This window comes from Plectropomus leopardus, chromosome 10, assembly GCF_026936395.1.
Source record: "Plectropomus leopardus strain MGB_pleo_1.0 chromosome 10, ASM2693639v1, whole genome shotgun sequence".
Taxonomy (NCBI): domain Eukaryota; kingdom Metazoa; phylum Chordata; class Actinopteri; order Perciformes; family Serranidae; genus Plectropomus; species Plectropomus leopardus.
The window spans coordinates 34,042,446-34,064,166 of NC_142185.1; the positions used below are offsets into that span (position 1 = coordinate 34,042,446).

At 36.6% G+C, this 21,721-nt stretch overlaps 1 protein-coding gene across 7 annotated transcripts in view; it reads right to left on the bottom strand.

Annotated features, from left to right (window-relative positions):
* Positions 1-21,721, bottom strand: part of dgkg (diacylglycerol kinase, gamma) — a 166,604-nt gene that overhangs the window by 62,459 nt on the left and 82,424 nt on the right. For all 7 annotated transcript variants that reach the window (XM_088083697.1, XM_088083696.1, XM_088083699.1 and 4 more), the window contains 11 exons: positions 20,485-20,637; positions 19,987-20,036; positions 17,887-17,961; positions 16,993-17,112; positions 15,976-16,093; positions 14,505-14,593; positions 12,833-12,949; positions 10,790-10,888; positions 8,052-8,162; positions 7,885-7,958; positions 4,099-4,173 (listed from right to left, as the gene is read on the bottom strand). In XM_088083697.1, the coding sequence (XP_087939823.1) occupies positions 4,099-4,173; positions 7,885-7,958; positions 8,052-8,162; positions 10,790-10,888; positions 12,833-12,949; positions 14,505-14,593; positions 15,976-16,093; positions 16,993-17,112; positions 17,887-17,961; positions 19,987-20,036; positions 20,485-20,637 (1,081 nt within the window). The remainder of the gene's footprint in view (positions 1-4,098; positions 4,174-7,884; positions 7,959-8,051; positions 8,163-10,789; positions 10,889-12,832; positions 12,950-14,504; positions 14,594-15,975; positions 16,094-16,992; positions 17,113-17,886; positions 17,962-19,986; positions 20,037-20,484; positions 20,638-21,721) is intronic.

Sequence of the window (21,721 nt, forward strand, 5' to 3'; positions counted from 1 at the left end):
GATTAAGAATTACTGATAATTGATTAAATTAAATTAAATGTAATACAATTTTAATTTGAATTCTTAAAATTAAAATAATTACTATTTAATTATGTATTTTTTATCATTATTATTATTTATTTTATTTATGTTACAGAAAAAGAATATTCCTATTTAGCACTTCTGTTTTGTTTGATCACTTTTACCAGATCATTTCCTGTTTTTTTTTAAACTTTTTTTTCTGTGCTAATTTCAGGTAATTTTCTTGTAGATTTTTACCAATTTCTTGCTTTTTTTGGCATCATTTATTGTTTGGTTACTCATTGCAGGTTTTTTTGTTCATATTTTTGTGAGATATCAAGCTAATTTTCTTTGGTTTCAAAGAGTTAACAGCCTCCTCAGTGTTTGCTCTAGTTTTACCGTCTTGTCAGTGGTGGACTTGGATCAAAGTAGATGTTGGATTATTTCTGGATCGGAGGATGCAGAGGCCACAAACAGCCCTCTCTAAAGGACGTGCAGGGAAACTACACCAGCATGCACCCGCTGAGGGGACATTTCCACAACATGGAGCTGTGAATCGCATCCGAGAAAAACCCTTCCATGTCAGCATAAAATTTTAACTAGCCCACTTAATCCCGACTGTTTGAGTCTATGCTTTATGTATGACAGGTTAGCAGAAACATCAACACAGACACAAGTGGAGGCTCCACATTATCGGAAGAGGCTGAAACAATGTTTGTAATGACCAAAAACACAGCGAGAAACTGCACTCCTTAAACAAAACTACTCCGTGAGCTGCCTCTCACCTCAGCGCCTGCTGAGCTTGTTGCTAAGGAGCCCATGGTAACAGTTGTGGCGAGTTCAGCTGAGAGCAGGTTAACCCTCTACGTGTCAAAAGACCTCCGCTCAGCCCCTGTGTGTTTATTTGTGTAAATATTCACTTGCGCATACTGTGCAGCCTCTCTCCCCCTCTGTGCAGTAACACTATTACATCACTCTGTGCTCAGATGTGTGTTGTTGGCATAACAGACACACATGCACTTGAAGAGATGGAGCCGAGCATGACAAAGAGCTTCTTTATTTATAATTGCATAATCACTTAAGTCTGAATCATGACAACATGTTCTCTCTCTCAGACACTGTGGAAGGCCAGAGCGCCGAAAACATTTGATCCTGCATGCAAAAAATAAACAAAAGTGACTATTTTTGACCTAAAATCTCACTAGTGATAAGCGATGACGTTTTGGGGATGCTGATTTAAACATTTGAAACCTGGAGCGACATCACTTTTTTTGCGCTGTCTTCAGATAAATTTCACATGTATTTGTATTTTTCAAAGCCTGAGTAAAATGGTTTGATTTTTTTCAAAAACACAATGCACAACAAGAGATGTCCTGCAAATTGCAAGAAATTAGAAGATCAAATCTTTTTAAAAGCTAGAGAAAAATGTCTAAGAAAAAAATAAGATAAGAAATACTGTATTTATCTTTTACCATAAATACATATTCAAAATTATGTTACAAGATTATTACTATTTCTTAAGGATTTTTTCCAGGTCATTTCCTTGTTTGTTCATTTGTTTGCACTTTCTTAAAAAAATAAAATTCACATAATTTTCCCTTCCTGCCTTCAGATGTCTTTCAAAAATATCAAGCAAATTGGTTTCATTTGCATATTCAAAATTATTTCAGTGTTAAAACTTTTTTTTTCTTTCAAAAATGCAATGAGCAGCTTGGCAAGAGATGCCCCACAAATAGCAAGAAATTAATAAATTTGGATTTTTTTTTTTTAATCACATGAAAATTTTCCATAGAATTATATTTAAAAATACCATTATTGTATTTTCCAAATTGTTTTTTAAATAAAATTATAATTTTCAAGCAGTTTTTTTTTCTGGTCTGTCTTTTTTTGTTTTGTTTGTCGATGTTGTTTTTTGTTTGTTTATTATACTATATAGAGACTTTACAGGGAAAACAAAACTAATCGTCAAATATTTGTATTCAAAAAGTAAAATCCGAGTCGGGTACAGCCCTGATATTTTGATTCTGTTTCTATATTTAGAAATTTTTTGGCTCAATATTTGTTTTTTTTTAATCAGATTAAAACACATGACTATTTTTATATTAATTAATTCATGACAACATTTTTGTAAATTTATTATCAATTTTTATGGTTTATTGATCTGCGTGACATTTTAGCTTAGGTTGTAGAGATTTTATGGGATATGAAGCATTTGAAAATATTCCAAGAAATCAAACATCACAAAATGCAAAAGACAAGAGTTAACCCTTTGAAACCTGGAGCGACATACTTTTCTTCTGCTCATTTCAGTACTTAATTCTTTGAACTTCCCAATAAACAAGTTGGTAAGAAATGTTCCACATATTGGAAGAATGTTATTTAAAAAAAAATTAGGGTATTTTAAGGGGAAAAAATCTAGTAAAATATTTTTTATAATTATCATAATTACATGTTTAAAATTATGTTACAGAATTATTATAAATTTTAAATATTTTTTTCCAAGTCTTGTTTGTGTTATATTTCTTTGTTTAAAAATTATTTTTTACTAATTTTCAAGTAATTTTATTGTACATTTTGCTTATTTCTTTCTATTTTTGGGGTCATTTCTTCTTTCATTGCCCATTGCCCTCTTCCAATGAAGGAAAACAAGTCAAACTGCTCAGGTCTCAAAGGTTTAAAGGGTTAAACTACAGTATGAGGACAGTACAAGAATTAAATTCCAAAAGGCTCAGATAACCATACTGACATCTTTTCAAGTGCCCATTGTCACCGAAGAGTAAACACGGTGTTTGTGTCTGACGTTGTGTGTATCTACAGTATTTTCCCCTGAGACCTGAGTGCGTCATTGGGTCGCTTTTCCTACAATGGGCTCTCGAGGGCAGCCGCTCTGCTAGTCGTGACTGAGAGAGAGGGAGAGACATGAACTGACGATGGGAGGAGAGAGAGAGAGTCACACGTGGAAGTGAACGGATGGTGGAGGGAGTGCTTCACCTTCAAGGTAAAGCATTTACAGCGCTGCAGCTGCGTACGGCATTTTTCTTCCCTGAATGGACAAAAGGCGCAACAGCAATCATTTCAAAGTACAAGCTGTGCTCAGCTCTGACGTATGAGCCTGTGTGTGTGTGTGTGTGTGTGTGTGTGTGTGTGTGTGTGTGTGTGTGTGCGTGTCAAGAGGTCAAATGCACAGCACGGCAGTAATGCGGTGTTCCCATTCCCCTTCACTGACCTCCACAGGTTAGTTTGACATGAAGGAAAGAGGCGGTCTGACAGCGCAGCTCCCCGACTGAACAATAGCTAACTGGACTCTGTATTCATGATGTTCACTCTGAAATACAAACTCCCCACGCAGCTTAAAGGTACGCCATGCAGGATTTTCCTTAAAAACAGTGAGCAGACTCATACAAAAGTAATCACCTTGGACCAACTCTCGGCCTGACTGAAAACAGAAGAGTTTCCTTTGTGTTTAAAAAAAAAAAAAAAAAAACAGTCTTAATATAACAATGTGAGTACGGTCCTTGTTTAAGAAAATTGTCCGAAATTTCAAAGACAAAAACAAATGACCAAAAGTTTTCACAAATTACCAAAAGTTAAAAAAAAAAAAAAAAAAAAAAAAATTGCCAATTTTTTTTGGGTTGTGATTTTTCCCTTTATTGACAGGACAGCTATTGATCGCGTGGAAACGGGGTAAAACAGAGAGGGGGGACGACATGCAGCGAAGGGTCACAGGAATCGGACCAGAGCAGCTGCAAAGGACTCAGCATAAGGGGCGCGCTCTCTAGCAGGTGAGCTAGAGGTCGCCCCAAAGTTTTCTTTTCTTTTTTTGAATTGGCTATTCTTTTTCCTGGAGAAGTCCAGCCTAAGCCCCAATGTCTTCAAATACTAGATTGCACTTTATTCGTGCAATATGTTTCACTTTATTCTCTTAAGCCCAAGTGTTAATCTACATTTTGTCAAATCAAATTGAAAATGTGGTAATTTCACTTATGTGCAGACCTCAAACTTATGACTAAGGAGAAATCTGGACCCAGTGGCAGCACCAGTTGGGAACGACTGCTCTATGCATTCACCAACATTAAAAGCATTAAAAGCAGCACTTACCCGACCATCGGTCCTCCTTGCTCCAAACTGTAGACCTGCCTGGGGTTTAACAGGTACCTGAACTTCCTCAACACTCTGAAAAGAGAAATACAGGAGAGAAAACTTAAATACAGTGAGCAGCATACACAATAAACTAATTATTAAATCAGACTTATGTAAGTTGAAGGTTATAAAAGAGTGCTTATCTGTGAGTGAATAGAATGAAAAAGTAGTTCAGCCTCTCAAGGCCTCTGCATACTGTGAAATAACTGTGATCTTGTAGGTTTTCTGTATGTCACACTGACTGCGCTCTAATAAAACCTGAGCTGCAATTTGTGTCAGAAAATATCATATTTAGGGCACGTCAGATTAGGCAATAAATGTCCAGGGAATCGTATCACTGGACAAAAAAATGCAAGCAAAAACATGTCATCAACTTGCATCATCCATCTTCGCTGCTGTCATGATGCAACTTGGTTTTTTTTGTTAATGACCAAAGAATAACATTTTTCTAACAACATAGCAGCCTAAAATTGCGTTATATGTGGGATTCTTAAAACTCTGCTGGGACAACATGGTGTGATTATTAAAAAATAATGTTTATTTATTTATATGGTTATAATGCAGATTTAAAGTTCTACATGAGATTACAAAGTTTACAGAGATATAAAATGCATGTATGTCAGGGTAATTTTCAGAGAAATATATATATTTAAATATCTAGATTATGATATTTTATGGAGTGGTGCAATAATAAAAATCCTGAGTTTAAATGTTTAACTCAATACATAAGAAAAACATAGCTTCAGGCTATGTGGAAACACAGGAAATGACTTCTGTACAACCTCCACACACATCCTAAATAATCTGTTCTGCTGCAGTTTTTGTCTGAAATGTACAGAAATTATCGTTTCAGAAATCAGGAGGAAGAGGCACGACATAAAAGAAGCAGAGGAGAGTTTTAGTTTGCACGCTCCTCCATCTCTTCCATCTCCTCGCTCTCACAAACTGTCGGTGTACAACAGCGAGCTGCACGTCGACACAGCAGTTTCCTGTAACCTTGTGAGAGTTACATAAAATGCCCGTTGAAGCCTGCACAGTCGTGCTCATGCACGTCTCATTCAGACAATTATAATATGCTTCTACAAGCCAACAGGAGGCTAGTCTGTGTATTTCTGCATATTATTTGAATATGCTCATACATACAAGTGAATAGATGCCTCGGCCTTGGCATTAGAAACCTACAATACACAACGGTACACAATATATGGAGGATTATTAGTGCCAGCATTAGGGGAAAAACTTAGAGGAGGAAGACTTAGTCCAACTTTTAGTATTAGTGCCAGAAATATCAGAAATAAGTCACAGGACGTTTTTCTGTTTGTTGCATGTTGAGAATAAAATTGAAATGTCAACAAAAAAGTTTTAATTATAATTTTAGAGAAGGAGGGGAGAGATGCACAGCAGCAATAATAGTGACGATAACTGTGATATATCAGCCGTATGTGCTGATGCTAGCAGTTTGATTTATTCTCATTAATGCAACTTTGATTCTGACATTTCAACTTGACTTATTTCGTCTTTATTGACAACATTTAACTTTATTCTTGACATTTCGACTTTATTCTCAACATTTGGTCTTATTTCTCAAAATTGTATTTCATTTAACTTTGTCCTCAACATTTCTTCTTTATTCTCAACATTTCAGTTTTATTTCCAAAATGGTATGTCAAATTGATCCTTAACATTCCAGCTGTATTCTTGAAATAATATTTCAAATTTATTCTCAAAATGTAAATATTAATTTCTGTAATCTCTACTGTTTCGGACATTTTATTCTCAGTATTTTGAATTCATTCTTGACATTTCAGCTTTGTTGTCAATATTTTGACTTTATCCTCAAAATGGGATTTCAACTTTATTCTCAACATTTCGACTTCATTCTCAACATTTTGACCTCATTCTCAAAACTTCGAATTTATTCCACATTTCTAATTTATTCTCGAAATTTCAATTTTTTTTTATTTTCTATATTATGACTTTACTCTCAGTATTTTTTTACTATATTTTCAACATTTTAACTATATTCTCAACATTCAACCTTGCTCTCAATATTTTGACTTATCTCTAAATAAAAAAAAAAAAAAATACAACTAAACTAAACCAAACTTCCTCCTCTATTGATTTATTGTTTTCTTTCCTTTGGCTATAAAAGTAAGAGGAAATATGTAAAATGTGTTGAAATTTATGCCATTTATATGTAGGACAGAGGCTTACACAACTTCTAACACGTTCATCAATCAAACTAAACATGTTACAAAACTGAACTGAACTTTTCCACACAGACTAAAATAACAACACAATAGCCTCTGGTTTCCTGCTCTAAATTATCTATTTTTTGTTCTTGTAAAGTCTATTAATAGAGAATAATTTGCTTTCTGATGGTAATAAAGAGAGTGTTGCTATGGTAATGTGTCAGGCTGAGGCAGAGCAACGGGGTATGATTGGTCTCTGTTGTGTGGTAGGTGGGGAGCAAAGAAACAATGAAGACATTTTTTACAGCGTTTGCGGCCCCCGTTATCTTTAAATGCCTGCATTCACACGGACAGCAGGGAGCTGCAGAAACATATAGAGCCCCGTGTGACAGAAATCGGTTTCTTTGAGTGTGCTGCCGTTTTTAGACTGAGGCACTAACGACCTCTAATAATGGTGTCATTTAGTCTTCACATATCTGGGCATCCAAAGGGGCTGATTATAAGTGATCATACAGGTAATTTCTTCACTATTTCCACCACAGGTAGATCCTGCACTTGATACTATACAAATTATATTTAATGCTGACAGTCCAAAGGTCTTGTTTCCTGCAGCAAAGAGACACTAATGTACACAGCATATAGTAATGACGTCCTCTTGCCAGTTAGTCAGTTAATAAAAGTAGGGAAAGAAAAAAATGCACCAAAGTCTTCAAAAATAAAAAATAAAATAAAAGAGTCAATAAATTCATAGTTAATTAAGTGTTTGTATGGAGGAAAACTTTACACAGTATTAGAAAAGAGACAACTTGTAATTAAAAGAGAAAATCGAAGACAAGTTCTGATAATATTGCACTAATGCAACCGTAATTAAATGTTTAAAAAAAAAAAAAAACATAAAAATGTTGTTAAGATAAATTTAGTAAAATGAGCAGCCTAAAATAAAATAAAAATAATAATGTCAATGATATTGAAACAAAAGCAATATTCCTCATAAGATTGATTGTTATTGGTCTCCATGTCCGATGTTTTTTTTACTATTTTTATTTCTAATTACCCATTACATGTCTGAATTTTTTTTACATTTAATTAATAACAAGTGGTAAATATCTTTGACCTATAAAATAATCATCTGTCAAAATGTTTATGTGAAGCCAAACAGCTGTTATTAACTTGATTATGTAATATAATGTCAACCCAATTGGCAGATCATGTTTTGGCTTTAAATACCTATTTTTTCATGGCAATATAAAAACAAAATGGGTCGCTTAAAAACAACCTGTGTAGTCGTTTGTGGGTCTTGAACAGTGATCTGAAGTTTGTCAGGTCATACATAACGTCACTTTATAAACGTTGATATGGTACGTATGAAATGTACAAATGTAACATATCCGTATTTTGCAGAAACGGACAATGCCAATATTTTCTTCTGGTGACTGAGCTGATAAAGTATAACCTGTACACATAGTATCTACTCGCTACATTGCAGTAAAGTTAAAAGCCAGCAGCAGTAAACGAACCCCAGCAGAAGGCTCATGGGTGGTTGGAAACTTACCGCTCCCCCTGCCTCCCTCCACTCTTGGGATTGACCAGGACCAGGAGCGGGTGAGTACCTGGGAGAGGGGTGATCTAGAGACAGGAAGGAAAAACAGCCTCAGGCACCAGCTCTGTGTGTTCACTTCAACAACCTGCAGGATGGACGGCTGCAGATGCTGGACTCACCTGCAGTGCCTGTCCGTCTCCAGGGGAGAATTTGAAAGTCTGATTGATGTCATCGGGGCTGGTGCTGGGCGGCGACTCCCCCTCACCTCGCTTCACCACAGAATGACGGTCCTGTGAGAGGACGAAGACTGTTACTGGTACATAGATATGTAATCATGGGACAGGGCTCTTATTTACTCTTCATCATTGAGAACTTACGGCCTGCAAGCCAAGTTTGGCCACCTAACCATTTTCTAATTTACAATAAAAAAATTAAATGATTCACACAGGGATTTGTTTTTGTACTTTTTGTATACATAAGATGCCATAGTGCATAAAAACATCAAAATTTAGCTTGTTTATTAAAAAAAGTGCCAGTGGAGCATCCCCTGCACCCCGCAACACAGGTTCTAGCTGAGCTCCTAATGTCCAAAAATCTGGAAAATGTTCTAAAATCTTGGAAACATCCTAAAATCCGAGAAATGTCCTAAAGTACTAGAAATGTCCTAAAATCCTGGGAACATCCTAGAAATGTCATAAAATCCTATCGTCCTGAAATCCTACAAATGTCGTAAAATTCAAAAAATGTCCTAAAATCCTAGAAATGCCATGAAATCCTAGTAACATCCTACAATCCAAGCCACATATTAAAATCCCACAAATGCAATAAAATCCTAGAATAACCCTAAAATTCTAGAACATCATAAAATCTTAGAAATGTCCTAAAATCCTAAAAACATGTTTGGGGCTGGCTCGACTGGCCCCTGGCCTCCAGCTATTTTTTTTTTGTTGCAAAAGTGGCCCCCAAGCAAAGCAAGCTGAGTATCTCTGATCCACACTGATTTCATTCTACAGGGCAGAAAAGCATAAAAAAACCTTACCATCATTTTTACAACTACCTGTTTCCCTGCATGCGCTCTCTCCTCATTAGTCAAAGTGAGCTTTAAATACTCTGCAGGTGTTCGGCTCTTTGTTTTAATGAAACACTCACTATGATTAGGATTTATATGTGAACGAATCAGCTCGACAATGAGGTGCTCGTGGGGAGAATTGAGCAGTCAGACCAGAAACCTGAAAATAGAATCTTCAGGTGTGAAATGAGGCAGGTGTTTGATGGATGCAATGCTCTGACACAACTTGTTAGAGGAAATCTGGTGAAAGGCAGCGTGTCACTAAAGCGGCCAGTTCAGTCTTCATTACATTCATGCGTCACTGCCTGCTGTCGTGGCAGCAGAATAACAACATGAACTTAACGTCCTCACTTGAATATTGAATACTGAATATTTGATCCATCTAGTATGATATATATGAAACACCTGCCTCAGCTGCTGGACCTTCCTGGATTACGTCCAAACCAGAGCATGTGAGCGGAGTGGAGCGATGAGAATTATCGCTCCTCGTACACGGAGCTGTACATTTTGGCTGCTCAGAGGTGATGCTTATTACCGCTCCACTTTCACCCGCTCCGCTCATATCACTCAGCGCTCGCTCCAGAAAAAGAAAAAAAACATCTGCCCTCTTCTTTAATTTTAGCTTGTTTGACGAGCGCTGCTGCTGGCACCGCGGTCACCTCACCATCCTCCTCCTCAGTGCAGGAAGGAGATTAAATGCTTTTTTCATGTTGCTGTTGGTCACAACCCAAATCACACACCATCGCACGTTTCAATTTGTCAGTACACTTTTGTTTATACGATTTCAGAGTAAATCTTCACGAACTAAAACGATGTCGCCACATTCTTTTACTTTAAGAGGAATAGTACACCTGTATGTTTGACTTCTCAGCTTTCTTTTTAAAGTACTTTCTGGGTCAGTCGTGCTTCAGATGCATGGTGTGAGCCGTACCGACGCAAAATTGGAGCGAGAGATAAGGTGATGCTGCAGCTTTTTCTAAAAGCGAAAATCCTCCTGCTCGAGCACCTCACATGCTCCCGCTCTGCTCCGCTCACATGCTCTGGCCCAAACGAAGGCTTCCACGAGGCATTTTGCTCCTGGAAGCCTAATGAGGCCGTTCACTGACAAAAAAGAAAAAAAAAGTATTGGATTTGGGAACACAGCCAGAGTCAGAGGGCTGGGACAGACAGAGCTGTACCACCATGACTCTGCTTTGCTCCATGGCTGTCGTCATGGACACATGAGGCAGTTGATAAAGTGGTGTCAATCAAAACGTGACGCCCACACAATCTGGAGAAATGATATTAAAAATAGCTCCCTGAGGTTTTACAATGTAAAAGTTCTTCCCATGCTGCCACTTTCTTAATTGTATCGGTGATCATTAAAGTAAAAACCGATACAGATAATCAGCAAACTAAATAATCAATAATCTGTCCACCCCTAATTCACACTATTTCAGGCCACGTTCCCAGAGGATTTAAGGAATTACAATTTTTATCCAGCTACAAAACAAGTCTGAAAAGCTGGAAATCAGAAAGACAGTATGGAGACTTGTTGCTATAGAGACGATAAATCATCTCGTCCAGGTTTTTAAAACGTGTTAGTCTTGTGCATTTTAAGTAGTTCCATGTTTCTACTCATCCCGATGTGAATCTTTCGTCTGAACTTTAGTCATTTTTATGGCAACACTCAACATTAACAACAAATGTGCAGAGCTCAAGCACTCTGGAAGTCTTTTCTTTTTTTGAAGTGAGTGACGTAATACTGAAACCAGATTATTCTTCCTTTATCTGTGGCACCAAACAGTCTCACTTGCACATACTGTATGTGGTCTTGTAGGTGGAGAGCAGAGAAAAAAGCATCCTCACCAGGACAACGGGGCAGATGTACGAGGGCAACAGAGTGTGGTCCCTCAAGGCGCCTCCATCACACTCAGGCTTCACATTGGATGCACACTTATTATGGAGCTACGGAGGAGAGCAGAGGTACAAACATAAGAACTGTGGGCGGAAATCCATCTGTGAGACTCAGTGCATCAAACGGTACCAGAATCAAACGCTACACTTTTAAAGGGCTGTTTATCCTAACGGTGTGTGTGTGTGTGTGTGTGTGTGTGTGTGTGTGTGTGTGTGTGTGTGTGTGTGTGTGTGTGTACAGTGTGGCTGCTTTGACAGCGTCAATCAAAAAGTTTTCCGTTCGTTTTTTTCTGTGCAAAATGGTATTCATGCTGAAATGAGACAAACTGCTGGGAGAGTTTTGATGATGGCGGGGTTAATGTTGAGCAGGTCAGTGGTGACATCTAGTGGATCTGAATAGTAGTGCTGCTAAAATGAATAAAGGTGTAAATTTACTTATACTAATTACTTATGGTGAAAAGAGGCTCATCCATATACAGTCAGTGGTGTAATGTAACAAAGAATAATACTTTGTTACAATACTTTATTCATGCAATTACCTCCATGTGCAATTAGTGTACATATATTTTTAAACTGTTGAGTTTGGCACCTTGCTGATACTATTTTGCACCTTGTTTTTTTAAAAATATTTTTTACTATTTATATTGTTCTTTTGCTGTTTATCCTGCACACTTCTGGCTGCTGTAATATTGCAAACTAATAAAGGATTATCTTATCTTACCTTTTATGGGAGAATCTTTACTGAAGTTTTGATATTTCTGTCAACTATTACTTTTACTACACTACTATACTATACATTTCCTAAAAAAAGAAGTTTACTTTTACTTGACTACATTTCTCCTAAGCATTTCAGTCCCTACAAAATAGGGAAGGAAGGGACGGGCGGACGAATGAAGTAATGTGAGAGAAGGAAAACTGGATTTTGGTCTTTAATTCCTTTAGGTTCAGTTATCAAGGTGGTGTTTGTTGTGAAGAACTTTATACAAGGTTCATACTCATTTTATCTAATACATTTCCAGGACTTTTCCATAACTTTTCGATGACTTTTAGGCATATTTCAGAGACTATATATTCTCTGAAACACCCACTGATACTTCTTATTGACTATTTTTAATTACTATATAATAGCTTTTCATAATATATATTATTTTGAAAAGTAATGAATTCAGAACAGGCTCAGAACTGAATATTTAAATATACCTTAGGGACTGTTTCTTATTTATGAGGAGTGAGGGTGTGGTGCAAGGGGCATAAAACTTTTTTTTTGGCATTTTTTTTTCTTTTCTTTTAAAATTAAAAAAATTACACCATTTATGACAGCCCGAAAACAGAAATAATTGTTGGATTTTCACAATTCTGCCAGTTCTTGAAAACATCATGTGTTATTATACAGGTCTGTAAATCAAAATTTCCTGACTTTTCCAAAACTTTCAGGATGTACTTAAGTTTTCCAAAACTTTTCTAGACCTGTAAATTGCTATTCGCAAATTCTATGACGTTTCCACGGTTTTCATGACTGCACGAAACCTCTTCATCATTCTCAAAATTCTAACCGCTTGCTTTTTTATTACCACCATTTATTAGCACTTGTACTTTAATATGTACATTTAATATGATAAAAATTAATTTTGATACTCAAGTTCAGTAAATATGAGACACTTTTAGACTTTTACTAAAGAGATATTCTAACACATGACTTTAACTTCTACCAGTCATTCCGTGTTTAGAAATCTGTACTTTTATTCCACCGCCATACTCAAGTTCAGTAAATATGAGACACTTTTAGACTTTTACTAAAGAGATATTCTAACACATGACTTTAACTTCTACCAGTCATTCCGTGTTTAGAAATCTGTACTTTTATTCCACCGCCGCAGCGCTTTATTCACCGCTGTATACAGTAAACCAAAACATTTTCGTCAGGCATGTGGCCACTGCAGGTCAAAGTGTTACCTGTTGAGAGTTCATCTGTGTCTACATGAGGCAGCAACTCACAGTGATCTGACACCACACACAGTGCAGCCCCGTCAGGCCCTGGTAACACTTGATGCTTCTGTGACAGCGGTCGCACTTCGTAGGAGAGTTTCCCTCCATCCAAACATGCTGCATAGCCTGCAGGCCAAAAACCAGAACAGAAATTCAGTTTATTTATTATATATATTTTTTAGCACTTCCACTCAGTCAATGAAGCTGTAGTTGGTGACTTTTCTCTAAAAACGGATGTTGGTATATTTGCTGAAACTGTCATTACATCCTGACAGTAGTACATGAGGCAGATAATCTGTGAATAATAAAAATCAAGTTCCTCCTCCTCGTACTTCTAATGGCATTTGCAGCAATCAACAGTGGCTGAACGAAAACAACTAATCAGAACTGTGATTATTAAAACACTGGACTCCCAAACACATATCATAAAAAATAGAAAACAAAAAATTAACCCTTTAATAATAAACACACTCGTATTGCTCTGTGCACAAAATGCACTTTTTAAAATCAAGCTTTAAAGAATAAAATACATTAAATGATTTTATACTTTATAAATATCAAAAATTCAATAATTTTCAGAATTTTACACCTTTTAAATGCCAAGTTTTTGTCATGATACCACCATGTTTTTAGATGAAACAAAAAAAACACAAAATTTTAATTATTTTCAATTTACTACATGCAAAGTAGATTTATTTATTTATTTTTGTTTATCGCAGTCTGGGATATGCCATTGATTTGCAGCAACATTAATTGTGAAAGTGCACCAAGTAGAAACAGCACGTATTTGTCAAAAATTGTAAAAATGACATCATAAGGTAGAAAACAGCAAAAAATACAAATTCCAAGTCAAAAGCCCAGAATGACACCAAGAAATAATATAATCTATGTTTTTTATGCTTTGATGGCTGTGGGATCAAAAATGTCAGTTTGAATGGGTTTCAATGGAGCATTTTTGGACCTGAACAGTATGAATGTAACTATTTTAACAAATTGTATTTTAGACTTATTATAGAAGCTGAGCTACAAATTCCAACATTTAACAAAAATTTAAAGTAAACTAAAATGTATGCCATATGCATGAACACAGCCAAAATGATAATAAATATTTATGATAATAATTATCATAAATGTATGCTTCATAGTAGTTTACAGACATTTTAAAATGTTTGCATGCATTTTTTTAAAGGTTATTTCCTTTTTGGGGGGGCTTATTTTCAGGTAATTTTCTTGAAGATTTCACTAATTTATTTGCCAATTTTGGGTTCAGTTCTCATTGCCTTCTTCCAATGTTTCTGAAAAACATCAGGCCAGTTTGCTCAAAGGGTAAACAGACTAATAAATAAGTAGAACAAAAACAAAGCAGATTACTGACAGGAAGGAATTTTTGCCAGAAGTGAAGAAAAACTCTACAGACTAATCAGCATGTGACTCGAGGCAGAGAAATCATCCTGCAGAGCGTAATCACGTCCGAGCTAAAACACAGAGGACTGTAAGTAGATAAGAAGCCCTGCATGACCTCACAGGGCGTCTCATGATCTTCGCTGCCCTGTTAAACAGAACCATGAGCCGGTGCTGCTGAACAGACCGGTCAGTGTTCCCGTCTCATTCCTCCCCGCAGCATCAGTGCATGTACAGAGCTTCGTGTGCAGAATGAACCCTTTCATGTGCTGGTACTCACGTTGGTGTGTCTACGTGACTTGGCGTAGGTGCTGATGCAGGCAGCGATGTCTTTGGACACACAGCGCTCGTGCACTGTGTACTTGCATACTGTAGGAAAGAGTAAAGAAAGAGTTAAATTCTGTATAAGTCACATCACAAACCAGCCTCAAAGAGAGTTGACAAATTCCTATATAATATTATTCAGAGTTCCCAAAAAATCATTAAGGACAAAATTCCCAAACTTTCCTATGACTTTTCAAGAAGCCAAAATATTTTTTTTTCCTTGACCAGCATTTTTTTAAACATATAGGATTCAAATTCTATTGAAACATAATTTCAGCAGTCCACGTTGTTTTTAAGTAGTCGGAAATTTGAAAAATCCAACAATAATTTCTGTTTTTATAGTTTCTGTTCATTATAAATGGAGTCATTTTGGTTATTTTTTATGAAAATATGCCTTGGAAAAATTAAAGGAATATATAAAAAAAAATAAAATTTATAAAAATAAAAAATAAATACATTTAAAAATAGCCCCAAATAATTTTTTGTGTAAATTACCAAAATACTTTAAAGAAGAAAAAAAGGCCAATAAAGAAAAGAAAGTGTCTCTTTTAAAAAATAAAACATGCCTTCCAAACCCATTTTCTTAAGAAAAAAAATCTCCCAAAATGTTTTAAGTTTTTCTTTAAAAATCGGCAAAAATAAAACATGCCCTCGAAATCCGTTTTCTTAAAAAAGAAAGAAAAAAAGTTGGTCTTGGCTTTTGTTTTCTATTTTTAGTAATCACTGTTTTATTTTAAAAAAAATGAAATAATAAACATAAACATAAAACAAACCAAAACGTTGTCCATATTAGAGCTGCGTTACGTCGTCAGCTATAATAAATAAATTCACTGTTAAGTTTCATTAATTTAATTTATTACACATAACAAATTTCTATTCTCTTAAAAAAAAAAATAGTAAAACTGATTTTTATGAGTTCCATGACTTTTACAGACCTGGAAAATGTGACTGAAATTCCATGAATTTTCCAGGTTTTCAATGACCAAGGGAACCCTGAATATCTTCTGACACTTTTTGGTCATGACTCATTTCATAGCTGCAGCTAAAATCAAGGTTTGCAGGGGATTGAATTACTTTTTTTTAGCACATTAGAGATAATTTTGACACGTGAGCGCTTCATTCAGCTGTGACAATAACATCAGCCTGCAGAAATGCTCCCCGCCAGAGCTCAATCAATAATGAAATTACACCAAATAACACTGTTAATGTTTTTTTAATGAGAACTTAGTGGGGACTTTTAATTGAAAAACAACATTGACTCAGAGGCACTCGGGCACAACAAACAACTTCAATCTGAGTCAGACGCAGATGGAAGTAAAAGAGGAGACACAGATAAAGATGGAGGAATGGACAAAGAGAGGAGAGGACATCAGAAAAACTGGGACAAAGAAACAGGAACACAAAGACAGACGGACAGAGAGACTCACAGGAGCAGCAGAGGCCCTGCTTGCGAACTCCGAGCAGCATGGTGTGGCAGTAGTTACAGTAGGCTGGTTTGTTGAAGTGCTTCAGACGCCAAACATGCTGCCCGTCTTCCTGGACATTCTACGCAGAGACGACAGAGGAAGCATTAAACACTGAAACTGAGGATTCGGGTTATGATTGTTGCTAAAAACAGTGCAGAGAGTTCTCACTCAATAACCCGACTCAGCATGAATTTAATCTGTGTTCTACAAGTGGTTATTAATAATAGTAATTAATAATTTAAATAATTACTTCAAATAAATTCAAATAATCAAGCCAGTAGTTTTTCTGTAATCTTGGTGACAAATAGACGAAGGGATTTAAAGTAAAAACAGCAAACAATGTGAGACAGAGCCTCATTACCTAAAAGGAACTACACAAGTACATTTCAATCTGAAAACATTCACAAATCACCAAAATCACTTTTTTTTTTTAAAGAGAATCTGCCTTACAAATGCATTTTCTAAAAAAAATCTCCTCTCCTGAGATATTACCAACATTTTTAAAGAAAACTCCAAACACATTCTCTTAAAGAAAAAAAGAAAAGAAAAACATAAATAAAAAAAAGTTTTATATTAAAAGAAAGCAGAACAGAACCTCATGAAGGGAAAAATCAAAATCTTTTCTCCATAAAAATTGCCAAAACAATTTAATGGAAAAAAAGAAAAAAGCAACATCTTTTATTTTGGAAAATAGAAAAAAAGTCAACAAAAACAAGCATGTTTTTCTATAAAAATCCCCCAAAATAAAAAAAGGAAATATCAACAACGTGCCATCAAAACCTGTAAATAAAAAAGATAAATAAAAATAGGAAATATTACCAGCTTTTTTAAGTAAATATATCCCCCAAACTCATTCTCTTAAATAAACAAAAAGAAAATAAAAACATGGAAAAAAGTTATCTATAAAAAAAAAATAAATAAATTGGTACATTTCAATCACAGAAAGTTTCACACACAGTCAGACAGACCAATATGTACCGTTTCCATGCCCAGCAGGACCAGTAAAGGGATCGTGGTGAGGCCTCCTCGGATCCACTCCTCCAGCGTGACCGTCCCGTCTCTGTCGAAGTCGATCTCCTCCATCATCTCCTTCAGTATCTGCAGGGACACAGATAAATAAAGTCCTTAAAACCAAAGTCAGACACACAGACAGTTATTAGGACTTTAATATTATTTTAATATTTTGTCAAATTTGTTCCATAAGACTTCTTTGTTCTTTAACTAACAGAAACTACTGCAGGGAAATAAGCTTTTGGCTTCTTCTGGTGCATTAAATGAATAATAAAGCAAACATACTTTTCCAAACAGAGTAATACACTTTTATAATGTTTCATAGTGAAGTGATGATAAACTGAACTCAGGTTTTATTTCCATTAAAACACAGACCTACTGTTTTAAAGCAGTGAATGAAAATGAACTCTACAGTATTTTTTTTTTATTCGGTCCTCTTTATAGAGTCCCAGGAGGTTAATATCTAAACAAATACTAATAAAATAATGAAATGCAAATTGGGAAAAGGTTAACATAACCTGTAACTGACTGACAGTCCAGCAGCAGAATGACAGAATAATAAACTGATTGATTGATGCAGCTCTGGATATTTGTTGCAAAATGATGTGGAGAACAGGTGCTTTCCTCTAACAAGCTCCTCGTTTATCTTTGTAGCACTTTCCTGAGAGAAGTCGTTTCAAGCTATTTTGTGGTTGTTTTCCAACTTTTTTTGAGCTAAAATCAACCTTCTGGGTGTCACTGTAGTTTTTCCAGCTGGCATTACGGGCGAGTAAATAACGACAAAACCTCCACAGAGGGGCCTGTTTACATTTCTCTTCCCGATTTTCACTTCAGACTTTATTGCATCGTGTGTTTGCTCACCGGTCGCAGTTCTGTTGAATCCCACTCCAGATACTCCGCCACATGCACCATCTGATTGATGATGCGATCCAGCTCCTGCGAGAAGGAAGACAAACGATATGAGACAGAGAGCTCCCTGCTTTACCTTCTGCTCAAATATTTAACATCTCATTGATTTCACACAAGCATGAGAAATGATTTTAAGTATGTGTATGTAGAGTGAAGTCTGTGTGTGCACTGTGTATTTCCCTGCATGTATTCACATTAGGGGGAAATATATATCAAAAATACTAGATATATAGTGGATTGCTCCATATGAGGTGCATAAAGTGACTATATCCTGAACATTGAGTATATATATATATATATATATATCTATACTCAATGTTCAGGATATAGTCACATTTAGTCAAACAAGTAAAGTTTATCACAGATATTACTGGAAAATAAAAATACACAATATGCCCCCCACAACAGAGCGTGAGTACAATGAGGAGAGTAACCTCAGTGACACAGAAAATTAAGTAAGTACATATAAACAAATTCATTGTGACAGTGATAGAAGTTAAGACTCAAAATAAAACTAGTAACAATTAAAAAATAAAAAAAGACAAAAAAGGAGACAAGAAAGACAAATAAAAAAATGATTAGAGGACTTAAAAAAAAAGAAATGGGATAAATATTACAAAACCTTATTATCAGTATCAATGAAGTCTATTTTTTCTATGCAGGTTAAAAAAGGTTGCCGTAGTGCATAACATTTCTGAGCTCACCCTCTTGTAGAAAAGCGAATTTTCTCCAAAGTCAGATGGTTTATAAGGTTTTTAATCCACAGCTCAAAGGCAGGAGAACATATTTCCTTACAAGCTGCATAAAACATCTAGACTCAGTTTGGCGTTTCAGCTCTCAACTTCCAAAAAACAGTTAAAGTCTGAGATGAGCCGGGTGCTTCAAAATAAAAGCACCAGTGGCTCCACTTTTATTTATTTCAATATTACAAATCTTATTCAACTTAATGATAACAGCACTCTACTTTGACAGTAGCTACTTTACTGAAGTTTATTATAACAGTATTGTATTTAACTTTATTATGACAGTAGCTACTTTACTGAAGTTTATTATCACAGTATTCTATTTATTTTGACAGTAGCTACTTTATTTAACATTGTTATAACAGTATTTCATTTAATTTTATTATGACGGTAAATTTATTATAACAATATTTTATTAAGCTTCATCAATGGCAGTGCATTATTCTGCTTTATTATGACAGAAGCTACATTATTTAACTTTGCTATGGAGTATCTTATTTAATTTATCATAACAGTAGTTTCTTTTTTTAACTTTATTTTGATACCAGCTACTTTACTTAATTTTATTCTAAAATGTTTTAACTTTATTATAACAGTACTATATCTAACTTTATGACTGTATGTTATTTGATTTTGTTATTTAAAGTATTTCATTTACCGTTATTCTAACAGTGCTTTACTTAACTTCATTTTGACAGCAGCTACTTTATTTAACTTTATTAGAACAACACTTTAATACATTTTAACAGCACTTTAAATAACAGTATTTAACTTTATCATAAGAGTACTATATATTTAACATTATTATGATTGCATCCTAATTAACTTTATTATAAAAGTATTTCATTGAACTTTATTATAACAATACTTTTTTTTACCTTCATTTTGACAGTTGCTACTTTTTTAACCCCATTATAACAATATTGTATTTAATAATTTTGTATTTTAGTAGTCTACAGTAGTTCAGAGGATATTCTTAAAATATTGAGTTATATATGGTGTATTGTAAGATACCCTAAAAATATTACAGTATTATTTTTAAGACATATCACTGTGCCCTGAGTCACATCTGTTTGTGTGATGGCCTCAGCACATGGCTGATATTAAACTGAACAGAACCATTTACAAATGATCTCATGTAAACACAACCGCTGTCTCTGTGTGTCTATTCTTAGAGCTGCTGTGTGCAAAGGGCAAACAGAGACACAAGACAGAGAGAGATGAAGAGTGGAGGAGGAGGAGGAGGGGGGGGGGGGACAGTCAGAGAGAGAAAAGCGAGGGAGATACGAAAGCAGAAAGAGAAACTCACCGAGCTGTCCAGAACCCCGTTGCCGTCTGTGTCGTACAGCCGAAACATGACTAGAGGGAAACGAGAGAACAGAGATCCCATGGTGACTCAGATAGCGTCACATAATTAGTAGCTCTGTGAAGCAGTAACATTTGTTCCTGGACTCGCTCCAGATGGCCACGGGGTTAAAGAAGTGGAGCGTGCTACTTCTGTACTGAAGCATGGGGACCAGTTAGTGGAGATTAGCCTCGTCAGTGCGCTCCGATATAGCCTTCGACACCAAAGTAGTCAATTGGGTACAGCAGGGCTTAAGCGTGTCACTGACCTGCCCTGTGTGGGAGGTGTAACCAGCGTATCTAAGGCCCCGGGGACCGAGCGAACAGCCTTATTACTCCTGCTGTCAACCTGAGCTGACATGAGAGCACACATATACTCATTGCACATGACAGCTGCTCCCACTCGACATCCCTTTGAGAGGAGCCGACCCTCCGCCCACATCCCTCCATCCCTGTCACTCACACTCCAGCTTGTCCTCCGGCGTCCCCCGCTCCAGCAGGGACAGGTAGCAGACGATGTCCTTGAGGAAAACCACCTGGGGCGACGGCAGGGTGGAACCTTTCTGGGGAGACGGGCTCCTCCGCAGTGACAAATGCTTCTCTGAGTGGCTCCTCTCTGTGGACGTACAGCACAAGTGTTCAAAAGCTGCTCACATCGCTCCGCTGTGGTTCCTCTGGGGAAATTAATGAAAGGATTAAAGGAAAACCACCACTAAATTTCACTTTAAAGTGTTAGTTTGACAATTTTGGAGAACTCTCATCCCAGTGCAGCAGGTAGAGACAAAACAGAGATGTGGAGAACACGTTGACAAAACACTATTTACAGTGCACACAGAGGACGGAGGCTGCTGACCAACACAACATGATGTCATGTGAAGGGGATCTGAAAAGCTGCACTTAGGTGTTGATAGCTGTTGTTCTATTGTGGACACCCTGATGAATCTTCTACCCTCTATTTTACTAATTCAATGTCAAATAACAATACCATTTTAGTCTCATTTAAATCATCTTGTTTTCTAAAAACCTGCTGATTTTTTGCTGTTTGTAAGAGTGAGAGAGTGAGACAGAGCCCAAAAGCGTCAGACACACAGCAGATGTGTGGGACTTGGCAGCCTTGGTGGGATAACCGAAATACCCGACACGGACAAGATTATGTCGGTTAGAGGTTCTCACTGTCGGGTTTGATTATTTGCCCAGCAGTACTCCTTAAACTATATTGTTCTCAGTCTTACATTTTATTACAACTTGGCCACGGGTCCAGATAGGACGAAGTTTTGGTCCGGATCCGGACCGCGGTCTGCCAGTTGCTGATGCCTGGCGTACAGGTTCATGTGATGAATCAGTGGTCTGGGGCTATTAATAGCCACCTCCGAGTGTATTGGTTGTGCACAATGACAGATGTTTTATTGGAAAAACCTTGCAGGAGCAAGACAGGCTGTAAAACTGCTACAGTCGGAGTGGGCTGTGGAACATGTGCGAACTGGAGCAGGCTGTTGGACATTTCTGCGCTGGAGTGGACTGTGAGACATGTCCACGCTGAAGCGGGCTGTCGCACATTTCGGCGCTGGAGCGGGCTGTCAGACAGGTCCGTGATGGAGCAGGCTGTCGGACATGTCCTTGCTGAAGCGGGCTGTCGCACATTTCCATGCTGCAACCGACTGTCAAGGATGTCCGCGCGCAGTCGGACATGTCCGCACTGG